Source organism: Borostomias antarcticus (genome assembly GCF_949987555.1).
Source record: "Borostomias antarcticus genome assembly, chromosome: 21".
Lineage (NCBI taxonomy): Eukaryota > Metazoa > Chordata > Actinopteri > Stomiiformes > Stomiidae > Borostomias > Borostomias antarcticus.
This window is the reverse complement of record NC_140254.1, coordinates 6,986,825-7,012,211: the sequence shown is the minus strand read 5'-3', so window position 1 is coordinate 7,012,211 and position 25,387 is coordinate 6,986,825. Positions and strand designations below refer to the sequence as shown.

The window sequence follows — 25,387 nt, the reverse complement described above, 5'->3', positions numbered from 1 at the left end:
AGCATTAGATATTCTTTTCAATCACAGACGCATTTAATAACACACAATTCAAAATACAAATTAGTCAGGAGCATGACGAGAGCTGTCCATGTCAAACGGTCAGGAACAAGATCAGGCTACAAAAGACAGTTTCCACCTACCATCACAAACCTGAGCGCCGTATAGAAAACTGTGTGAATCCCAGTACAAATCTGTAGAGTTGTACAAGGATTTGGAGTCTTTACAAAAGGTACTGTTGAGTATAAATATATGTACATCTGTTGGGTCGTATTTCACAAAGCAGGATCGATGTGTCATTCATATATTCTGTATGGTTCATTAAAAAAAAACATTTTTATACAATCCCACAACCCCAGCGACAGAAATAACTTGAATAAGGAGATTTTATTCTGAGAAACCCATAATTTACATGTGGAACAGCATAAACCCTGACACAGCAGTCCTGCAGGCTGTTCTGGTCTGTCCTCCAGCCCTGGTTGGGCACACCTGCTTCAACTAACTCAATAACAGCCGAGTCAGGTGCTGACAGAAAGGCCTCTGCTCCAAGGTTAGACACACCTGCTTCAGCTAAAGGTTTCTGCACACGGCCCCGACCAACGCCAACCAACTCCCAACACCAAACATTCTAAAGTTGGCAGTTGTTGTTAGAATGTTGGAAGTTTAAAATTCAGCTGCAAAATCCATCCAACCGACGCCAACAGTCACCAACGAACACGGCACACCGATCCAACGCTGGTGTGGGTTGGCGTTGGTCGGGGCAGTGTGCAGGCACCTTAATTCAATAACAGCAGCATCAGGTGCTGACAGAAAGGCCTCTGCCCCCAGGGCTAGTGACCACTGCCTGAAACATGATCAATGAGCCAGAGTGCTTCTAATATTCTCCCGGCAAACACATCAATCTTGCTTTGTGAAACTCTCTTCGGGTTTTGAAAATGGGGGATGGTGGGGAGGGTGGGTCAGGGTATCACAGTGCAAGGGGGTCACTAGGACGGGGGATCGTCTCCGTGTATGGCCTTGTATCTGGCCATCTCCTCTGGAAATACCTTCCCCAGCTCTGAGATCAAAAGGCTTTTGAACTTCTGCAACGGGAAAAAAACAAAGACAAGAAATGGGGGTTAAAACGGCGGGGAGAGAAACATTGGTTGATGCAGTTTCAGAATACATTAACTGTCATTACATGTTATATCTGCTCAATCAAGAGGGGCCCGGGAGGTAGTCTTGAATAAAGACTACCGGACACTAGCCTTCTGGGACCATCCTGATGTCGCGAGCTCATGGTGTTACTCGCAAATCAGTCTGGATACTCTCGATAAGGAAAAAAATTCAGCCTGAAAACGATCTCACCAATCAGCATTGGCTCTGAGGAATTTAAAATACAAACAGCTCCTCTGGGCGGATTCATTACAGCGAGGAGCGGTTGAAATTAGAGCATGATAGACCTTTTCAGATTTTTTTCAGATGGTTCATCCATCTAATCACCTGGCAAGTAGTTTTGAAAGCGCCTGCCCTTTTCCGAACAGTTTCCAACGGAGAGTTCCCAGATGGTTATGAAAAGCAAACCATCTGGCGCATCAGGTTAACTAGCGCCTCAATTCCACTGAGTCTGGCTGCATGGCGTTCCGAACGTGGTCAGGTTTGTTCTGTCCTCCACACGTCGATAGGACAGGGATGCACCGATAGACCGGCAGGTGAACGGACCGGCAGGTGAACGGACCGGCAGGTGAACGGACCGGCAGGTGAACGGACCGGCAGGTGAATGGACCGGCAGGTGACCGGAATGGGATGATTTTCAGCAGATCGGCGACCGGCTGATCCGTCTCATATATCCGATTTATTGGAAAGTATTTTCTATTTATTTAGGCTATAAACATTCTTGCACTTCTTATCCCTCCCATTTCTAACTTGCTAGAACATGTGATCTTATCAGCAGACTGTCTCTCCCTGCTCAGCGGTGCCCGTCTCACACACACACACAAGCGCATGTGAGGACACTGCTCTGAGTGGAGAGAATGACACTCAAAGGTTTGGTTGCCTACTAATAGTACATGCTGTTTGAGGTAAGTTTAATGGAACATTACCTCGCAAATGCATGAAGCAATTATCCCCACTTTCATTGTTGGGTCTTTTGCAGTTTTTCATAATAAAAGTAATGTTTCTTTCACACTAAATATTGAGGTGGATGTATCCCTTGCGTGCTGCAATTGTCAAATGACAGCAAAGGCAGCTCACGTCACTGGCTTATGAACATACAACTAGTGTTGTCACGATACCAAAATTATGACTTCGATTCGATACCTGCCAAAAATATCTAATATCATGCTACGGATGAAAATTAGCTTCTCTAGCTATCTGGTGCAATAAATGTATTGTGCATTCATACATTCAAACATAAGGTAGGCTAAATATCCTTTGGTTGTATACAGTACTGGTGTTGCTGCTGTGTGTATCTTATCTTCTATCACATTCGCTAACCTGTCGCTCTTTGAATTGTTTGTGTAAGTCGGCATGTCTGTCTGCAAGATGCTTTGCCAGGTTGGTCGTATTGGCTCCCTTGGTTTGTATAGATTTGTAGCATCATTTACAGATGGGCTTTGTAATGTCCGTGGGCTTGCCCTCACTGTCGGCTCTGTAAGCAAAATATGCCAGATTTCGCTGCGCGCATCAGCTTTATCGACAAGCTGTGGACAGTCGACATTTGTACTTGTAGCCATCTCAGGTTAGCTACCGTCCTCTCGAACATGCTGCGTGCATATGAGGGGGGAAACGGTTGCGCTGCTCGCTGCAGAGTGAGAGAGCGAGGAGAGAGAGAGAGAGCGCGCACACCCACACACACACGTACTGCCCCGCGACTCGGGGATCTTGGGAGAGAGAAGCAGAGCGCTATAGCCTACAAACAAACACGGCTTCACTGTCGCATGAACGCGACTCAATACGGCTCTTATTAAAACACCGTCTTTCTTAAAGTATCGATACTTTAAATTTGGGTATTGTACCGTTTTGACGACAGAGTATCGTGGTACTTTCCTAGTATCGATACACCGTGCAACACTACATACAACTGAATTTCAGTTTTCCAATAAAGAAAAGTGACATGTTTGTGTATGCTGTTATTTATAGTTCTTAGGGGGAAAAAAGGAATCGGACAAGAAAAATGCAATCGGTGCATTCCTAATACAGGAGCGAGCATTTTGTTTGATATTCTTGCAAGCCGACAGGGGGTGGAACCCAACTACCCATTTCTTCTACTACTATTTCATGTGTCCCAGATTCAGGCTCTGTGAAAAATAGACCTGGTTACTATCTTTACCGGAGCTCTGCGGAGAGCCGGTTCTGGGACTCTTCTGAAACCTGCCGCAGCGTATCTGGTGGAATCACAGTCATTTCCTAGAGCGGCCACGGTCAACTCCGGCTGCCGTACGGGTAACTGGAACGCAACGCAACCGGAGTCAGTGGAATTTCAACGTGACACTGACTTGTACTGAGCTGCTCTTACCGTCATGGTGTCAATCTTCCCCTTGACCTGCTCATTTTTGGCCAAGGCTCTTTCCAAGCACTCCTTGGTGTAGAGCTGTGGGTTACGGCCTTGGTCTATGTACCTGTGAGAACAAGTCCAACCAAAAGATGAGCTCTATAGAATAGATAATACTGAGACTGAGCACAGTGATCTCTCATGCTGACTGAATAAAGTGACCGTCAAAGTGAAGAAACAGAGTCATATAAACATTCAAAAGCGCGAGTTTTTGAGGACAGGATGATTTGCAGGTAACGTGACTCACTCAAAAGCCTCGAGAGGGACGTTGATCTCGTGGAGCTGCTGGCGACACTTCTCAATGTCCTGCAATCCGGTAATCATGAAGTTTCTGAAATGTAAAAGGGACAAATTTGACATCCCATGTAGCTAACGACTGATTTTCTATGGTTACCCGTAACCTTTACATAGCTCAAGGCATGGCTAACGTAGAGAGCTAACGTACATCTTAGCTAGCTAGTAGCCTGGGGATGTTATGTAGCTATAGCTTGCTAGCAAACAGCGAAAAAAACAAAGGCTAGTAACGTTAGCCAGCTAACATATTGCAAATCACGCTAAGGGCATAGCCTACTCGTACTTTACACAAGTTAATTTGCGGGTCTAGCTCAATAACGACGCCTAAATATAACATGTATCCATCATCATCACTTACAATTTTTGGTTGAGACCTGTCTGGCTGCTAGGTTGGAAATCGCTAACGATAATTCCCAGTTGTCGAATGTTTTCAACGAACTTCTCAAGATGCTCTTCGAGATTATCAAATCGTTCAGCCATATTGAAATAAAATATCGTATTCTTCTTATATAAACAGTAATTGTTGGCGTTAACAAAATTGGTCTTTCATCAGTTCATCATTGCCCAACCACCATAACCGCTCTTCAAACAGCCATACCACTAAACTGCTTTCAGGCATTTCGAAAGCCAATCACTGTGGATCATGTTTAGTAACCATAGTGACAGCCAATCACAGAGTACCATCCGCCATCCCTAACTGCTGCAAAGTATCGTGCCATTTGAACAGCAAAGGAGATAATTTGTAGCCCCTGGCTTTCAACATAACCAATCGCTACAGTGTGTTACTGTTCCCAAATATTGCTACTATGTATTCGAATACTAGAGGGTTATTACGCGTTGTTATGTACACTATCCACACTGCATTTTTTCCATAGGAACAAATTATTATTATAGCCATTACCTACGCTAATATGGCATAGGCCTATTATTATTTATCTTACAGAGCGAGTGACAGAGAAGGAAGAAAGGAGAACATCTACACATTGTATCTACATAGCCGTCCTATTTTGTTGAGTGTGGAACAGTCATTTTAAACTGCACATTGTGATGAGTCGGTGTGATCCAAGCATGATTCAGAGGATAATGAGGCTATGACATTAGCGGTGAAAGCCCAGCCCACTTTCATTACTGTCGTCCTCATCCTCTGCCTCATCTATGTCATTATTCATTCAACACAGGTACGGCGGAAGCCATCCCACGGCCGTTCAGCTAGCCTGTGTGCGTGAGAGAGAGAGAGAGAGAGAGAGAGAGAGAGAGAGAGAGAGAGAGAGAGAGAGAGAGAGAGAGAGAGAGAGAGAGAGAGAGAGAGAGAGAGAGAGAGAGAGAGAGAGAGAGAGAGAGATGAGAGACGAGAGAGAGAGAGAGAGAGAGAGAGAGAGAGAGAGGAGGGAAAGTGTGGGTGCGTGCCTTCGCCCAGGATTATCGGGGTTGGATAAGTCCTCGGCAACATTAGAGTCAGTGTTGCCGCAGCTGCCGTTGCATCAAAGGCTCAGCGCTCCGCTAGGTCAGGACGACGGCAGCTTTTGTTGAATGTGAGAATATCAGCGTCGAGTGCGATTCGCGTTTCGTTGCGCAGACAGGAGATTCTGGCAGGTCGGGTAGGTCGATATAGTCGACTGTGAAATTAAAAACAATCTAATATAAATAAGCTTTCAAAGTTAAATAATAGCCTACTCTATGCGGGGTTGATATCTCCCTGATTGACACCTGCTATAGCCTGTACTGTCTGTTAGTTACAACTCCAAAGCCTACAAAACGAAATTGTTTTTTATTAGCCGAATGTCTTGTGTGTTTTTCAGTCGTAACTTGTCAAGATGATGCACTGAAGAAGGACTTAATGCCAGGTCACCGTCCTCCGCGGCTGCAGTGAAGTGAAGGATTGCGGCACTAGTTGTCGTTGTCTACGGTTTCAACGTCTACCGGACCGGGAGAATCGTAAATATCGCCCTGTGCTCGGCGAATTAATAATGGCCACTCTACTGCGGAAAATCGGTCTGATTCGCCTTCACGACCGAGACACGGAGGACCCCAAGCATCACCAGGGCTCTCTCAAAGGGACGAAGGGACACCAGAAAAACAACGCGAAGCATTGTCAGACGACCAACGAGAGCAACATCCTGAGTACCCCCGAGATCAAGGCGAAAAAGCTGGACCAGCACACCAGCAAGGACAAGCCGCCCGCGAAGGATAAGCAGGGCAAGGATGCGAAGGAAAAACAGCAAACCGGAGGTGTGATCGGAGGAAAGTCGACCGGCGCCTCAATACCACCGCTGGCGCCTCACCGACAACACTGCACCCAGGTCCGGACGCGGAGACTCATGAAGGAGCTGCAGGAGATCCGCCGGTTAGGCGACAACTTTATAACGGTCGAGCTGGTCGAAGACAACCTCTTTGACTGGAACGTGAAGCTGCACCAGGTGGACAAAGACTCTGCGCTGTGGCAGGACATGAAAGAGACGAACACCGAGTTCATACTACTGAATGTCTCTTTCCCCGACAATTTCCCCTTCTCGCCGCCTTTCATGCGGGTGCTCACCCCCCGGTTGGAGAACGGGTACGTGCTGGACGGAGGGGCGATATGCATGGAACTGTTGACCCCCCGCGGATGGTCCAGCGCATACACGGTTGAAGCCGTAATGAGGCAATTTGCCGCAAGCCTCGTAAAAGGACAGGTGAGGGTCTATGAATTCACTTTCAATTTCACATGTGTTTTATCCTGTTCTGTGTGTAATGTTTCATAAAGAGGCAGTGGACGTGAGCAGTGTTGATATCTCCGGTGCCATCCATGCGCAATGTTTAGATGGCCATACTGAATAAATACTGTGGTAGTTAGTACCTTTAGATAAGTAGGCCTACATACTGAGCTGTAGGCGACAGGATGACACCATGCATTTCTCTTCCGTGTTCTGCGTGAAGGGAAGCCACATCTTGATCTTGGACATGATTAATCTTAATGTGACATTACGGCGGCCATTTCAGGAGATGTTCTCTCTCCTCTCCTTGTATCTGGTCCAGAAACCTCTCATCAGTGGGAGGAAACGACTGCTGTGAAATGACAAGGTCACGCGAGCAATCATTTCCAAATGGCTGAGGGGAATTTGTTGAAGGCAGAAATGCCCTTAGCCTGCCGGCAGACATTGAAATCCTAAAATAGGTTATGTCAAACAAAATACACAGCCGCTAAGAGATTGTCAGTCTGGCCTATGGATGGATGGATGGATAGATTGATGGGTGGATGCAGTCAGCTGGTAGAAAGACTAGCCTACCATCTCCATTCACTGGCTAACTAGGTTATGTAACCCTGTCGAATAGCCTATATGTATTCAGAATAGATTCGCGGTGCACTGCAGCACTCGAATGGACTACATTTCCAAATCCACTACTGCGACCTTCTACCCAGCGTTCATTTTCCGCAGATGTATGTTGCTGCTGCTGCTGTTGTTGTTGTTTTAAATTAAAGCAGCAAAATGTTGAAGCACTAGGCTGATATTTCCACGCGTTATAAAGTGACATTAGGCTGCTACTTATCATTTGTCGCATCTGCTTGATGTGTTTGGCTTTTTGCCCGTCACTTCTGACGTCATTGCTATGACGGTGTTGTCAGTAAATCGTATGTAAGATGTCACCAGATTTTCCCAAAGACCAAAGTAATTTTTGTCAAGGTACTGTAATGGCTGAATTTATTTCCTCCATCTCTTAAGACATGGGCAATGTAAGAAGTCTATACATACACTAACACCGCCCACACACACACACACACACACACACACACACACACACACACACACACACAGAGACAAATAAATCTAATCTTTGTCGCTTACAGAGAACAAGATTCTATCACTTTAACAGAGTGTGTGTGTGTGTGTGTGTGTGTGTGTGTGTGTGTGTGTGTGTGTGTGGACGCTTTATTATATATGTGGAGCAGTGAGCACATCCCCATCTTGATCAGCAGTGTTCTGTTCACCTGCTCGTGTGCCTACACACACACACACACACATGCACAGCTACACACACACATGCAGGTGGGCAGACTACAATATGCGTGACCACGTAGTGGACCGTGCAGGACTACGGCGAGCGGAGATTACTGGAAGCTCCTTTGACCTCCGCCAGACGGCCACATACGTCTATGTGGGTCATAGCTGCGACCCTGGGAGTGTGGCACTTACAGACCGCCGCGGCCTTGGCGTCTCTCTCCACACTGGAGACCGCCAGGGTGGCCTTGGCGTCCCCACCACCACACGCCTCGCACACGCAGAGCCTGATTGGTGGGGGGAGGGAGGGCGGGAGAGAGGGTAACAACCGCTGACACCTCCACTTTCACTGCAGCTGTGCCATGCGGCTAGGGTGGGCAGCTGCTACTGTTATCTAGTTAGAAATACTGGGATCTTCTGCGATCGTGTTAAATGTGGGTTATGGTTATAGATTGGGTCGTCGTTGATCCTCACGCATTCCGACGCTCAACTGTTCTTGATACTAATAACAACAACAACGGCCCATGCTCAGGCAATGTGATGACGCAGACCATGTAATCTTCATCCCTGACCAACGGCACATGTCTTCGCGGTTGCGTAATCCCCTGATTGCGTAATTCCCACGAAGCGTTGGGGGGGGGGGGGGGGGAGAGGCGTTCTCTGTTTCCATTGACTGATCTCCATTCACAGACGAGATTACCCATCAGCCACTTCACATGAGCGCGGCCATACTCCCCTACTGCATTATAGCGGGCGAGCGCTTAACTGGGACGTCTTAACAGTGACACCATGCAGGCCTCGGGCTCCAACTGTACGTCTCCCCCCTCTCCCTCCATCCATCTCTCTCTCTCTCGTGAATTATTTTACCCCCTCCCTCTGTTTTCTTGTTCTTTATCCCTCTTTTTGCATTGTCTCTGCCCCCCCCCCATCCCTCCCTCCCCCCCCACCCCCCCCCTCTCTCTTTATTTCTGGTTAATTGAGCGTCATGTGGCCTGGACATGGCCTAGGGCAGGGACAATTTATTCCTGTCCCTCAACCCATAAACACACACACACACACACACACTGCTGTCATGGCTAGCCTCAGTCCGCCGGAACACACCCTGGGCAGAGGGGATGGGTGGGACTGGTGTCCCCAGCAGAGAGGATGTGGGAGGAAGCAGCAGCCTCACTGAACGCTGACGTCAGGAACAGCCAGAAACACAAACAGGACAATCAGTTTTCGGTGTTGTGGCTCCATCACCGGAAAAGAAAAACCTCGATTCCGCGTTATGGCTATTTCCACGAGAAATCGCACCCCTCCTCCACACACACACTCTCCAGGAGGATTATATGTGTTGAAATTGTCTGTGTGTGTGCGTGCGTGCCTGTGGGTGGGTGCATATGTGTGTGCGTGTGTGTGTGTGTGTGTGTGTACATGGTAATTACTCTAATAATGGCAGCATGTTAAACCATTGGCCAATCTCCCCCTGGCATCAATCACCATGGTAATCACACCTCTTTATCATGGCCGCTCGCCACAGCAACCTCCAGCCATGACAACAGCGGCCATTTTGATGTAGTGCCATAACCCGTACTGGACATGCTTCTGCAGCGGTGCGTATCAGACGCTAATATCAGACGAGGGCTGAGGATAGAACAGAAGCTGCTACCGAGGATGGATCTCAATAGTGTAAAGTTGCTTCCTTTCCTGAACAAGCTATAAAGACAAAATGCGAGAAAGCCTTAGCTTGTCCTCTTGGAGCTCTTTATATGGTTTATAAATATATATTTATATGCTATACAGTATAACAAGTTTTACTTACTTACTTTTACTTACTCTTCATCAGCTATCCAGTGCAGATGGATGAAGATAAGCAGACAGAGAATTAGGCTAGAAAGTGCGTGTGTGCGCACGTGTGTGTGTGTACCGTATGTGTGTGTGTGCGTGTGTGTGTGCGCATGTGTGTCTCTGACTCATTCAGACGCCGTTCCTGTATCTGACTCACACCGTGTGACTGCTGGTCTTTAAGAGTGGCACAAGGTGTTGTCAGGGGGAACGGATATGACACTGTGGAGGACAGACCGTTTCTCTGGAAGATAAGATCGCGTCCCTGTTGCCTTTGAAGGGACCTGCTAGAGTGTGTCCTCCCTGACAAGACAATAAACAGTCTTCTCATATATCCTTCCTTCGTTTACACAGGGTTTCTGTTGAGACCCAAGTCTCTTTTCCAAAGATGCCCCGTGAACACAAGCAATACAGCACGCAACATTTTCTGACACTCAGACTGAGTAATTAAGTGAAACGAAATGGCAGTCCTAGTGTTGCAGCCATTTTCCGAGATGTCCGTTGCCGAAGGAGTCCTCAGAGATTAGTTTATCCCATTACATTATCCCCTAACCAATCACGTCGCACAGTTTAATTCCGTCATCGCGTTCAAAGGATGCTGATTGGCCTGGCCAATCACTCTGGACGAGAGCCTTTCCAGACCCTGAATCGCATGTGGATGATTGAGATCCAGGGGCTGTAGCCAGGCTAATCTGCAGCGTCTGTGGGAACTTCATCCCAGTGCACTGGAGAAGAAACCGCCCACTATCCTTTTGACCCAAAATGTCCGACTAATTGCACCGGTCGCTCCATATGATACAGTGCGTATTTGATACAGTGCGTTCTGATGTGATTTACTGTAACACAGAGAGACGCCACCCTCCCGAGGACACCCTTCCTTCTAAAGGTCTTCCTCAAATCAAATGACATCATTCCAGACGAGTAAACGCCTTCAGCTTAATCACACAGGCATCTTTATTGTGTCTAATGTGTCTTAATATTCACCAGTTTCAGGGAAGACATTCCTTGTTGTTTTGGCGTATTCATCCTCCCCACGCAGCTCTACTCGGAGGTGACGGCTTTCCGCAACAGAGACCGTCTTTATTGTCCCAAATGTTGCCCACACTCTTCATCCTCTGCCTACCCCACGTTTTAGTAATAGCCTTTGCGTGCAAAGAAAATACAATTTCCACCCAAGAAGATGGGGGTTGAGTGAAAGTGCCTGCCTATCAGATGGATGGATGATGAATCTTTATACCCGTCACTAGAATACTCTGCTCACATATTTAAACTCTCTCTCTATCTCTCTCTCATTCTTATTTTCTCTCTCTCTATCTCTGTCTCTGTTTATTCTGTAGAAGTGGTTGACTGTCTCAGTGGTAATGTAGGCCCATGTCATATGTTACCCCCCCACACACACACCCACACACTCTCCCCCAGTCCCCCTGGACGGTGCGTTCCCACCGACAATACAACGTGACATCTTAAAAGCTCTCTCCGTCCTTAAACATTGATCGATCGCGGAACGTCTGGCCAAAGTTAAAAGCTCTTGTGCTGTCAACTTCAAGGCTAGTACTGTGTATGCAGTTGTCATTGCACTCTTCCAGAATGTGTGTGTGTGTGTGTGTGTGTGTGTGTGTGTGTGTGTGTGTGTGTGTGTGTGTGTGTGTGCGCATTTCGGGTTTAGGTTCAATACAATTACTCTGTCGGCTTGACAGAGAAGTATATACACAATCCTCTCCTGTATTTTATGACTACCCTTTTAACTGGCTTGTATTAATCTCTCCCTCTCTCTCTCCCCTTTCTCTCTCCCTCTCTCTCCCTCTCTCTCCCCCTCTCTCTCTCTCTCTCTCTCTCTCTCCCCCCAAAGGGGCGCATCTGCAGGAAAGCGGGGAAGTCCAAGAAGGCGTTCAGCCGCAAGGAGGCCGAGGCCACCTTCAAGAGCCTGGTGAAGACCCACGAGAAGTACGGCTGGGTGTCACCGCCCGTGTCCGACGGCTGAGAGACCACCCCCCCCCCCCCCCCCCCAGCTCGCCAGCTAGCCGCCCATGCTAACGACACACCACGCTAACGCAGCTCCTCCTCAACCCCCCCCCCACCCACCCACACACACACACACACACACACACATCATCATCCTTCCCTGTTTGCTTTTCTCCCGATGTGTCATTGTTTTCTTGCATCACGCCCGACTCGAAACGGACGCTATCTCTAAGGTCTCTCCGTCCGTCCTCCGCGGCCTCTCTCCATTCCACCGGCGCCGCACGTCTCTCTCTCTCTCTCTCTGCTGCCTTCATCCTCCTCTCCGTCAGAGACGCCCCTCGGCATCGCAGTCCCGAGAGGGGGAGGGGCCTGAACTGTGACGCCTTTCATGAGACGAGAGCAGGAGCGCGCCGCGTGTGTGTGTGTGTGCGCGCGTGTGTCTCGGCGGAAGTGTGTATCGCCGCCGCCGGACGCGGTTTCAGCACACATGCACACACACACACACGGAGGGGGTTGACAGACCGGAGCGGGCGGACTTGCAGCTCACCACCCCCTGTGAAAGACTGAACGAAGAAATGGGACACGTCCACTGCTCCACTCCTCCATTCTCCATCGCCCCATTCTCCTACTTCTCCATCCCTCTCTCCCTCTGTTGACGACACCCCCCCCCCCCACCCCCACACACACACCCGGGTCAATTACATAGTAATGAAGTTGTTCATGTTTAATAGAGGAGGGATGGCGTTAACACACTCCTCCTCTCCTGCGCTTCGCTCGCTCTTTTCACTGCGCTTGAACTCACAGTTCAACGCAACATGACGATTGTAATCTATGTGGAGCTGTGCTCTCTCTCTCTCTCTCTCTCTCGCTCTTATTTTCCGTCTCTCTGTCTCTCTCATTTGATCTACTGTGGCTAAATTTAGAGCTCACTGTTGGGTAGACGATTATTGATTTCTGCCAGAGGACAAAAAAAACATGCGATGCTTTATCCAGAGACTGTATGATGAAGAGAATGACAGTCAACCACAGCTCTCTCTCTGTCTCCTCTCTCTCTCTCTCTCTCTCTCTCTCTCTCTCTTTCATATGATAACGTGTGTAGGAGAGGAAGAATTATGATTCTTTGATTAAGATACCAGATGGTCGAACTAATGCCCAAGACTCAGCATGATGGTGTGTGTGTGTGTGTGTGTGTGTGTGTGTGTGTGTGTGTGTGTGTGTGTGTGTGTGTGTGTGTGTGTGTGTGTGTGTGGGTGTGTGTGTGTGTGAATGTGTCTGAATAGACTCAGACTTCTATAGTCTGTATCTGGGATTTAAACTTGTTCTCTATTTTTATTTTCCATTGGCCTGACACAGACACACACACTCTCCTGGATGGAGTGGGGCGTAATATCAACCTGCTCTATTAGATGAGTGTGTCTGAGTGATGACGCTGAGAGCAAGGGAGAGGAGGAAAAGAGAGAGAGAGGGTGGGAGGCAGAGAGAGAGAGAGAGAGAGAGAAGGGAGGAGGGTGCTTTGATGTTCACCAGCAGCTTCTTCAGTTGGAATGCAAAATAGATGATGACACAGTGTTTGCTGCACTTGGACCTTTCACTTTGGTACACACACACAGACACACACACACACACACACACACTTACCATCTGGGTCTTCAAGCTGTGTGTACTTGTAAGGGCGTAACTAACTGTTGGATCACTTCAGATGGAGAAGTGGGGTCCTACGGCTAGACTAGCTGTCCAACACACTCCTGATAGCCGCCTGATGACGATGCCTGACTGGAAATACAACACAGAAGCTGTTAATTGCTTTGACATTTGAGCAGATCAGATAAAATGTGAGCATGTCAACCCCGCTCCCTGCTGACATGAGCTACTTCCTGTCCTGGAGGGATGATGGGATATGGACAGGGGGAGGAGTCTGAGACACTCCAGTCAGCATTTATTCTTGACCTGTGGCTGTGTTGACCCGCTGAGCTGAAGCCTAGAGAAGATGTTCATGAATCAGTTTGGATTGGACTGTATTTGTTCTACCCCATTTCTTAATACCTTGTGCTTGTGTCATGTTGATGGCTGAGGGTGTGTGTGTGTGTGTGTGTGTGTGTGTGTGTGTGTGTGTGTGTGTGTGTGTGTGTGTGTGTGTGTGTGTGTGTGAAGGAGCACCTGGCACCTGTTAATCCCCCACAGTTTGTCACCATCTGGTAACTTATCATGTAAAAAGTTGGATCCTATTGGCCCTCCCACCTGCGCTGTGGCTGGTCATTCAGGATTGACTGTAGGCACTCTCTTGAGCTTGTGACAGGAGAAAACTGTAAAATGAATTATTATAAGATAAAATATCTCCAAATTGGGTGTTTGCTGGTTTAAAGAGAATAATTTTGTGATATAGTTTAGATTGGTAGTTTGCAGACTAACTGGGTAACTTGATTCTGTTGTACTATAACTGCATGTGATAAGTGCTTGGTAGCTAGCAATCTTTTTTTCAAGAAAAGCAAGAAAAAAATGGGGGGAAAACTGAACAGCAAATGCTTCTCTTCTGGTTTGTTTATTTTTAGTTTTGTCTGTACTTTTTTTCTTTTCTTCAAATGTCCCTAAAATGTCCTGTTGTGTTATATGAATGTTTGTGTTTTTATTTATTTGTGGTTTGCCAAAATGAAGATTTTGAAGCATGTCGCAGGTATTGTCACAGAAAAAGAGAAAAAAAAAAGAATCCAAACTAAGAATGATCTGTGTCTTTGATGGCTGTGCACCGGGGGACACTCAGGTGAAGAAGGATGAGAGAACGTGATGTCATAAAGCCTCAAGATTCTCCAGGAAGTAGACCCTCCTGAAGGGGACAGGTGTCAGATGGAACTGACTGGAACGGATGGGAACCCCTCTGGCTCTGTCTACTTCCTGGTATCCTGTGTGACATCACGTCTGTCCCAACCCCCTTGCTCTGGTTGTGGACTGCTGATTGGCCTGTTGGGACAAGCAGTGGACTTAATGGGTCGGGACCGGAGTTCCCCCTAAGTCACTGATCTCTGGTCAGATCCACCTCCCCATCGCCCTGACCTTGTTCACTTGGGGGGGGGGGACAACACTCAACCAAGATCAGTGTCTAGGGGAAAACCTAATCCCGCTCCTGACTAGAGTGTCTAGTTTAGACCAAGGTCAAAGGTGAAAGGTCATTGCAAGACCAAACAGGAATGTGCAATAAAAGTTCCGGCCTATTGAAGCTCTGCTGAATGGACCTGTTCTTTGTTCTTAGTGACTCTCAACACATATTTAGGGTTGAGATCTTCTTCTTCTCCTCATGTAGACATTACATTACATTGCAGTCATTTAGCAGACACTTTTATCCAAAGCAACTGCTGCACAATAATTGCATTTAACGTAAGAAGTCAGTGTACTACCACTCGCCAGAACTCACAAGTACAACTCCTTTCTAAATAGGTGACAAAGCATAATCTAGTGCTAAAGCCAAAGTGCAAGAATAGCAAATTAAAAACACAATAGGTGCTTAAGGGGGAGGATTGTTGTAGTACTTCTTGAAGAGATGAGTTTTGAGCCTGCGGCAAAAGATGGGCAGCGACTCTGCTGTCCTGACGTCAGTGGGCAGTTAATTCCACCACTGCGGGGCCAGGACAGAGAAGAGCCGTGACCGTGTCGATCGACCGCAGGGGCCTCGGAGTGACGGGGCAACCAGTCGCCCTGAGGTAGCAGAGCGTAGTGATCGGGAGGGGGTGTAAGGTTTGACCATGGCCTGGAGGTAGGAGGGGGCTGTTCCTTTCATTGCCCTGTAGGCTAGTACTAGAGTTTTAAACTGGATGCGAGCCGCTACAGGGAGCCAGTGTAGAGAACGACATTTGCTCTTTGACATAAATTAGGCTACTGTCCACCGGCTGAGATCTTGACTCATCAACTGCCCAAACCTACATTCTATAATCCTCTTCCCCGATTCCATTAGAGCACCAGTGTCCACCAGTGTTAGCAGATAAATTCATCTTTGACGCGCTCGCACCTCCACGTCCATGTCCTCTGTCCTCTGTCCCACGTTCTTATCTAGGGACGAGCCCTCTGGAGACAGGACAAGGCTCTGGTAATTCATACACCAGAGGGTGTGTCGGCAGGGCGCTGCGAGAGCAATTTCCCCTGACTTTTAACCACAGGGTGCTACTCTACTGGAGCTCAGTTTACCATTCAACTGTTCTAATGTACTCAGACACACACACACACACCGCTTGAGTGTTTTCTGTTGAGAGGGAGTAGTGTTCGGGGGGGGGGGGGGGGGGCAGACAGGAGTGGAATGACTTCTCCAGAATACATCATTCATGGGCTCCAAGCGAGGGTGTCTTTACCCTCCTGCCCCTACGGCGTCCCTAGTGTGTGTGTGTGTGTGTGTGTGTCCTCTCGCCATGCACCTTAACGCATTTAGATGTGCTGACCTATGTAGGTAAGCCTTGAGAACTGGTTCTCAAGCCAGTGGCCCATAAGGCAGGAGCCTATCTCCTGATTCCTTAGCGTGAGGCAGCTTGATGTACAAGTACATTTCCTGGACATGGCGCTAGTGTATAGCAGGGACCCCCAATCCAACCCTTTGATGCTGAGTGCCAAGCAGGGAGGCATCGGGTACCATTTTTTTAATAGTCTTTGGTACGACTCGGCTGGGGATCGAACTCACAACCTCCCAGTCTCAGGGCGGATTCTTTAACCACAAGGCCACTGGCTGACCTATGAGAAACCCACAAACCAATATACATTATAAAACGCACTCTCTCGCACACACACACACACCATATTGCCATCGTCATTACCGCGTCCCTCTAATTGATCCCTTAGCACACATGTTTCTGTCAAGCTGACTGTTCTGCCATCACACACTGGGGAGAGAGAGAGAGAGAGAGGATGGGAGAAAAGAGAGAGGGAGGGAGAATAGAGAGAGAGAGGGAGATCAATGACAGCAGCATATCTGCTCTCTCCAAGGAGGAAACGGTGGAGATAGAGATGAGCTTCTGTCCAGCATCTTGTCCAGCAGGAACGTCACGACCAGAGAGACACGCCTGGAACACGGACAAAACATCAGGAATTCAAATGTCCAAAACGACACGATCCCCCAAAGGTCCCCGCCCGCCGCACCAACACTGAGCACAACAACAACAACAACATTGGGAGGAGAGATAGAGAGACACAGAGAGGGAGAGAGGGAGAGACAGAAAGGGTGATAGTGCAACAGAGAGAGACAGAAAGAAGAGACCTCCCCCTCTCTATCTGAATAATATTGATTTGATTTGTGACTCCTTCGTTTTCCTGTCGAGGCACAGACACACACACACACATACACACACAGTCGTGATGGAATTTCCCAGAATCCTTCAGTGGGAGGTCAGTCATGTCAAGAGCTAGGTTAGGGAATCTTAGGGAAGCTATAAAACACACACACCACGCACGCGCACTAAAGTCTACTGGATTGGAGAGTGTGAGAGGAGGGGAGGGGGTTCGATGACTACCGGCACAGAAAGCACCCGGGAGCAGACGTTAAAACCCACTGTTGAATTTAATTTCAAACCTTTATTTATACTCGTGAAGCACTGAGGTTTCCCTCATTTACAGAGATGACGAGTTTACACAGAGACACAAATATCAACAAAACAAATGCAATATACAATACTAATAAACAGTTACAGGTTGAAGTGAATAGGTCTAGAGACATGGACTTAAACTCTGTGACTGGAGGAAGTACCTCAAGCATTGGAGTCTGTTGTAAAGTAGTCCAAGTATAAGTAGCATCATGGGAAACGAATATCCAGTGTCCACGTAGCGGTCCACACCGAGGGAAGCGGCCTCTGAACAGACTTGCTCAGACTCCGGCTTCTCTGTTCCATCTAGCCTGACATTCCGGACTGAGTCGCCATTTTGTTTCACTTCATTATCCAGTCTGAACAGGCTCCCATTGCAGCCGTTTTCCGAGATGGGCGTTGCCGAAGAGGGAGTCCTCAGCGATTAGTTCATCCCCTAACCAATCACAGCATTTGACATCGCATTCAAAGGACTCTGATTGGCCTGGTTGGAATTCCAACTGAGAAATCACTCTAGGTGAGAGCTTTTCCAGACCCTGTATCGCATTATGAAAATTAAAGTGGGAATGTGATTCAGGGGCTGGTGTTCTATCTTCATGAGGCCTACTGTTCAGGGAGAGGGCGTACGTTAGCGTCACGAACAAGAAGACGTCATTGCTGTGAGATGACAGCCTCCAAGCGCTGCTCTCTCCGGGAGCTTACTGTAGCTGTGACATTTTGTGGGATTTCACTTTGTACATCGTACATTATGCATGAGTACATCTGGGACCAGAGAAACTGGTCAGAGACCAGAGAAACTGGCTTTGCCTGGACATACAACATTCTATTATTAATGTATCTCTTTCCTGATACCATACATTTATGGATAGGGGGGAGGGTGTGTGTGCGTGCGTGTGTAAGAGATAAAAATAGATATGTATGGGAGTCATGTGGCTCTGCTGTAAGGTGACGTTATTTTACATTTCTCTACCCGACTGCAGTTCTCTGTTATGTAAGACCTGGCTTGAAGCTGGGTGCTAGCTGCAGGCTGGCTAGAAAGATGCCCGTTCTCTCTCTCTCTCTCTCTCTCTCTCTCTCTCTCTCTCTCTCTCTCTCTGCCCTAGTAGACTGGGTTTCACTATAAATATTTTATATGGCACAGTGCATGTGGGAAAAATATATTATTAGATCAATGCTTCTTGAAGCAATGGTCTACATGTGTGTGTGCGTGCGTGCGTGCGTGCGCGCGTACGTGCGCATGTGTGTGTACAGAGAGACAGAGAGAGAGAGAGGGGTGTGAATGAAGCCATTTGAATGTGGATTTAAGAGAGAGAGACAAAGACAGGAAATGGAGGGAGAGAGAAAGAGGGAGGGAGGGAGGAAGATGGATGAGGGGACTGCATCATCCTGCCGTCTCTCTGTGCACTGGGGATCTTCCTCAAGGTGATCCCTCTCTTCTCTCTCTCCCCGAAGAACAGAGTGATTTATAATATCCTGCATTACTGAGAGGGGTGGGGAGAGAGATAGAGAGGGGGGGAGAGAGGGAGAGAGAGAGAGTTTATAGGGAGATAGAGAGAGAGAGAGAGAGAGAGAGAGAGGAGAGAGAGTTTATAGGGAGGGAGAGAGAAAGAGAGAGAGTTTATAGGGAGAGAGAGAGGGGAGAGCGAGAGTTTATAGGGAGAGAGAGAGAGTTTATAGGGAGGGAGAGAGAGAGAGGGGAGAGAGTGTATAAAGGAGATAGAGGTATATCTCTTGTTCTAGGTGTAGAATAGGACTGACGTAGAGGATGTTAGGATGCTAATCACACACACACTCTCTCACCGAGGCATGTTCACACACACACACACACACACACACACAAACACTCTCACTGATGCATGCATGAACATGTGACGGCACACATCTCTCTCACACACACACACACACACACACACACATTCCAACATAACAGTCATGCTCACAAAGAGCTTCATGTACACGATTTCATAGGATTATCATACCACACACTCCGAAACATAAATACACACACACATACACACACACACACACACACACACACAATGCAGGAAGTCCAGATTGAGTTCTAGATCGCTAATGTCAGCTGATCTCTCTCTCTCTCTCTCCCATGCCAGGGTGGAATCTGCTACCTGATACTCATAGAGTGGTGTGTTTGCTCCTGTATTTTTAAACAAGGCCACCAGTAATTGGGTCAGTCCCTCTCTCTCTCTCTCTCTCTCTCTCTCACACACACACACACACGCCAGTCCTCCTACTGTATCTGACCTTTCGTCGAACCTTAATTTGACATTCTGTTGTGTTTTGGCTGGACATCATCTGGACGTTGGGTCTGGACCGCCGCGGGCCTCCCGACAGCCTCCCTCACGGTATCCCATCCATCTCTGCTGGTCTGCACCAATCACAGCGAGGTCCAGAACACCAGGACAGTTCTGTCTTCATCAGCGCTGGCGGGGGCGCTCTAGCACAGTCCTGGTGGGGAGGGACCGCCCACCCACAACGTCATGTCACCTGATTATATCCGAATCATATTCAATTACGTGATTCAGTTGCAGTGAATTAGCGCAAATCAGCGCCAAACTGTCCGCCCAGAGTCTTCCCTGGCTAGTGGGGAGGCTGCCAGTAGAGAGATGCGGCCCGGTGATGTAACTGCTGGCCAGAGCAGGGAGCTAAACAGATGAGAGAGAGAGAGAGAGAGAGAGAGAGAGAGAGAGGGATGGGGGGGGGAACAAATGCCATGGCAACTACCAGAACTGCATTTTTCTACTGGCGGAATTTATCAAACACTACCCCTCTCTTCTTTCCTCCTCTCCTCCCCCTTCCTCTCCACCCCCTTCCACTCCTCCCCCTACCATTCCTCCTATTCCTCTCCTCCCCCTTCCTCTCCTAGCTCTACCTCTCCTCCCCCTACCTCTCCTCCTTTTCCTCTCCTCCCCCTTCCTCTCCTCGCTCTACCTTTCCTCCTCCCCCTTCCTCTCATCCTCTCCTCCCCCTTCCTCTCATCCCCCTACCTCTCCTCCTCCTCCTCTCCTCCCTCCTCTAGTACTCTCCTCTCTCCCCCATGACAAGGCCGGTCTGACTGCTCATGAAGAGAAACAGCAGACACTGTCTGTGTGTGTTGAGTTTTAGAGAGGAGAGACCATTATGAGAGAGTGTATGAGAGAGAAAGAAAGACAGAGAGAGAGAGGGAGAGAGAGAGAGGGAGTGAGAGAGGGGGGAGAGAGAGAGAGAGAGGGATGAGGGAGAGAGAGAGAGAGAGAGAGAGAGAGAGTAGAGATGTGCACTCTCCGGCTCTCTTCTCCCTGTCTGTTTCATCTGTTACTAGGCAACACCTGCAGGCATGTGCTAAATAAAGCCATGCACCAGGCTTGGAACCCCCCCCTCCCTCCTCCATCTCCCAGCTCCGCCTCCCTCCATTCCTCCCTCATCCCTTTCTTTCACCAACAGCTCCCTCTCCCCCAGCCTCCCTCCATCCCTCTCCCTCTCTACCTTTCCTTCCTGAGAGCCTGGGGGGGGGGGGGCTTGGAGACTCACACACACACACACACTCTGTCATGCACACGCACAGATGCCCCGCTTCTCACCTGCCTCCTACCCTGAACTCGGTGGAAATTGAACATTGAGCATCTGCTTTCTCTCAAGCCATTTATCATCAGTGACAATGGCACTGGAGACTGGGGGAAGAGAGAGAGAGAGAGAGACGGAGAGAGAGACACAGAGAGAGGAGTAAAGAGAGATACTGTAAGTAAGAGAGAGAGCTGAAAGAGATGAGAGCTAGAGAATGGATAGCAGGATAGAGGTAAAAGGGAGAGAGAGAGGGGGGCATGAAGAGGTGAGCCCATCATTCAGGACACGATCAAACTCTGATCCATCTACACTCCTATTGAGACGGACTATTGATGTATGTGTGTAATTGAACCTTTATTCGTGCGGTGATTCTCGGCCTGATTGCTCTCTGTAATGGTGGGCGCAGTGACTCAACTGTGTAAATGCTCACAGGTGAATCTTTGAGAGAGAGAGTCATTTGTTCAATAGCACAGAGAGAATGGTATGAGCTAATGCACCCTTTATGAGACACATGTGCGCCGCCAACCCACCCACACCCACACACACCTGCCTGAACGAAGAGCGCAGCAACAGGGGATGAAGGGAAATGTAAGCCTGTGAAATGTGCAGCGTCATACTCCACAGAACAAGGCCCCTCTCTATGTGTGTGTGTGTGCGTGTAACTGTGTCAGGTTTAAAGCCCCTGCATGCTATACATTTAATGTCTGAGAGCATGAAACCACACACTCGCGCACACACACAGACACAAGCTCTGCACAGCAATGCTGACAGACGGAGCCAGGACCCATAACTAGGATTTGAGTGCAAGGGTGTGTTTATTTGGCTACGCTTCTTGTGTGTGTGTGTTTAGATGAGAGGGATTTGTTGTAATCCAAACATGTATCACAAGCTCTACCCCCTCCACCCCACTTGTGAACCTCACTTTGTGTGTGTGTGTGTGTGTGTGTATGTGTGTGTGAATCCTCCTCCTTCAGACTCTGTGTTGCGTAACAGTTTGATTATATAATCCCAGACATATATGCATGTCCACGAAGCTCAGGGCTGAAGAGCATGAAGCGTGCTAGAACCTGGAGCTGGGAGCGGGGGGGCAGCCTGGGGCTGGGGGGGGACACTGGAACTGAGGCGGGCAGGAGAGATAAAGCGAGACATTAAGAGTGGTGTCCACTCCATCCGATGTTACAATGCTGATGATGGTGATGAGATTGATGTCCTGTAGGCATGACAACTTTTGGACTCTGAGCTCAGAATTTCAGTTTGAGGAGTACATAAACAAAAACATGCAAATACACCTGATTTAGCCAAAAAGCTCATCTGTGTGTAGAGCCTGTAGTGTGGCGTACTGGGGACCAGCACCTGAAGTATGAGAAACAGACATCGACGAGAGAGAGAGAGAGAGAGAGGGAGACATTTTATTCAGCCTTTATTTAACCAGGAAAAAGTCCCATTGACACAGAGTTACAGACGGAAATATACAACAGAAACAGAGATGCAACAGCAATACAGTTTACACACGTGACTTGGTGATTTGGCTATATGGCAATACGCTAGTTAAAAACATGAACATACTGTTAAATCCACCTCTAAAACCTTCATAGTGGATTTAAAAACATCTATTGAGACCTGCTCCTCTTGTTTGATATCATTTTGTAACATGTTCCAGGCAGAAAGAGCCGAATAACTAAAAGCCATTTTACCCTTTTCTGTTCTGACTTTGGGAACAGACAGCAAGAAGTCCTGTGATCTTAATGAGTATTTCCCAGTACTTTCTTGTAAAATGTAAGCACAGAGGTAAGAAGGAAGACCAATAATTGCCTTATAAATAATGATGTACAAATGAATAGACAATGCAGACCATCCAACCCAATCATACAAGGTGCAGTGATGAGTACAATTTCTACAGTTTGTGATGAATCTCAAAGCACCATGGTTAACAGTATTGATTGCATTGAGGCACTGAGAGGAAGCATGCATGTACAGAACATCACCATAATCAAGCACAGGCATGAATGTAGCAGCAACAAGTCTCTGTTTAACCTAAAAATAAAAATAAACTTATTTCTGAAACAAAAACCCAATTTCAGCTTTAGCTTCTTCACCAGGAGCTGAATGTGGTTTAAAAGAGAGTGACAATTGATGGTAGGTTCAGTGGCATTTTTTGTGAACACCATATGTTTCGTTTAGTCAGAATTTAAGACAAGTTTCAGTTGACACAAAGTATTTTGCACAACACCGAAAGCAGTTTGCAAGTTTTGGAAAGCTTCGGCAAGACAGAGACAGAGAGAGAGAGAAATAGAGAGAGAGAGAGAGAGAGAGACAGAGAGAGACAGATGACCCGGTTTGGAGTGGATGCCATTACAGGTATTAGAGAGTTGGCAGTGAACACTGCCGTTAAAAGGGAAGGGGCATCATTCAGGCTGACATACACACACACACACACACTCAGGGACTGGCCCAAGCTAACCTCAGAGCTCTCCCTCAGCCCAATGAGCCCCTAGGACTGGTCTCAGCTGCCTCCCTCACCCCCTCTCTGACCTCCCTGCCCGGCTGCCTCTCTGCTGGTTCTCCAGCTCTGAGCCCTCCATCTCTCTGGGCTGTCTCTCTGCTGGTTCTCCAGCTCTGAGCCCTCCATCTCTCTGGGCTGCCTCTCTGAACCCTCCATCTCTCTGGGCTGTCTCTCTGCTGGTTCTCCAGCTCTGAACCCTCCATCTCTCTGGGCTGCCTCTCTGCTGGTTCTCTGAGCCCTCCATCTCTCTGGGCTGTCTCTCTGCTGGTTCTCTGAGCCCTCCATCTCTCTGGGCTGTCTCTCTGCTGGTTCTCTGAACCCTCCATCTCTCTGGGCCGTCTCCCTGAACCCTCCATCTCTCTGGGCTGTCTCTCTGCTGGTTCTCCAGCTCTGAACCCTCATCTCTCTGGGCTGTCTCTCTGCTGGTTCTTTGAACCCTCCATCTCTCTGGGCTGTCTCTCTGCTGGTTCTCCAGCTCTGAACCCTCCATCTCTCTGGGCCGTCTCTCTGAACCCTCCATCTCTCTGGGCTGTCTCTCTGAACCCTCCATCTCTCTGGGCTGCCTCTCTGAACCCTCCATCTCTCTGGCCTGTCTCTCTGAACCCTCCATCTCTCTGGGCTGTCTCTCTGCTGGTTCTCTGAACCCTCATCTCTCTGGGCTCTCTCTCTGCTGGTTCTCTGAACCCTCCATCTCTCTGGGCTGCCTCCCTGAACCCTCCATCTCTCTGGGCTGCCGTCTGGCAGATGTCCAGCTCACCTGCTCAGGGCAGGAGGAACTGGAACAGTCTCTCTCTGTGTCCTTAACAGACTCCACTCCTCCTCCTCTCTCTCCTTGCTGCAGTTCTTCATCTCTCTGCAACACTAACCTTTCTCTACAGCGCTCACTCCCCTGCCAGCCTCCAGGCCCCCGGTCCCATCCCTCTCTTACCCCTCCCCCCTCTCCCCCCCTCCCCCCAGGATGTTACCCCTCCTCCCTCGCTGTCTCTCTCCCAGGATGTACCCCTCCTCTCTCTCCCCCAGGATGTTACCAATCCTCTCACTCTACCAGGATGTTACCAATCCTCTCTCTCTCTCATCGCTCTTCTCCTTCTCTTCCCTCTCATCGCTCTCCTCCTTCTCTTCTCTCTCTTCTGGTTGTTCCCCCGTGTCCTCGCCTCCCTGCCGTCCTGCTCAGACTTCCCTCCCCAGCGAGCTCCTCCCGTCTGACGCACGGAGCAGACCGGCCGGTGGTCACGCATCACCGAGGGGAGCGCCATGTTCTTCTGCTCGCTGACTGGCAAGCTCAGGGAAAAAGGTCAAAATAGTAATAATAATAATACAAATAATGATAAAATTAGATTTGTATAGCACATTTACAAAAATTAATTCAAAGTACTTTACATAAAATAGCAGAAAAGGGGATTAGAAAATGTAAAAGAAAAACTGAAAATGTAGAATCCCAAAACCAGGGACTGTCTTTAATGCAGTCACCCTAGATAAAAGCAACCATAAAAAGGTGTTTTGACTTTCTGTTTAAAACTACTGAAAGCATTAATGAGTCTAAGGTTTTCTGGGAGGGAACTCCAGAGTTCAGGGCCATGGAAGCTAAAGGCCGACTCCCCACTGAGGCGAAGAGAAAACGAGTGGAGGGAGAGATCAGGTGACAGAAGAACAAGAGATGGTTCATTTCAGTGCTCTCTCTCTCTTTCTCTCTTCCCTCCTTCCAATCTGAGGAGACGGGGCCGGTTGCCATGGCTTCGGTCGTCATGGCAGCAGGGTAATAAACAGGGTAGAGGTGTGCGTGGGGCTGTTGTGGTCTGACGCAGTGACGCCGCCATGGCAACCACCTACAGGTCGCAACCGGGATCGATGACTAGGAAGGGGCTCTGGGGGTCTTTAAATTGATCAGGAATGTGTGAGTGTGTGTGTGTGTGAGAGAGAGAGAAAGAGACAGAGAGAGTGTGTGTGTGTGTGTGCAGGATCCACAATTAGATGACACAAAACAAACTGAAAAAACAATTTACCACACACTCCTCATTAACCCGTTCCACACATCAGCGATGAGTATGATCAATCAATAACAAAGACAGCATATGGTCCGATTTCATACTTTTAATCGATTCCATTTCTCCTCTCCTCTCCTCCGATTACAATCATAGAAAAATTAAATGCCGGTTGATACGAACCGGCAACCGAGCGCGAT

The 25,387-nt window shown here is 48.3% G+C and overlaps 2 protein-coding genes across 2 annotated transcripts; one reads left to right on the top strand and one right to left on the bottom strand.

The window, feature by feature from the left end:
• Positions 1-77: 77 nt before the first annotated feature.
• med10 (mediator complex subunit 10) lies at positions 78-4,379 on the bottom strand. Its single transcript, XM_084455466.1, has 4 exons — positions 4,182-4,379; positions 3,777-3,860; positions 3,494-3,596; positions 78-1,079 (listed from the first exon to the last, which is right to left on the bottom strand). Exons 1-4 carry the CDS (start codon positions 4,301-4,303, stop codon positions 984-986), a joined length of 405 nt encoding a protein of 134 aa, XP_084311592.1. The 5' UTR covers positions 4,304-4,379; the 3' UTR covers positions 78-983.
• Positions 4,380-5,790: 1,411 nt separating this feature from the next.
• On the top strand, positions 5,791-11,608 carry ube2ql1 (ubiquitin conjugating enzyme E2 QL1; the record flags this gene model as incomplete). Its single annotated transcript, XM_084455581.1, has 2 exons — positions 5,791-6,495; positions 11,477-11,608. 2 exons carry the CDS (start codon positions 5,791-5,793, stop codon positions 11,606-11,608), a joined length of 837 nt encoding a protein of 278 aa, XP_084311707.1.
• Positions 11,609-25,387: the final 13,779 nt, after the last annotated feature.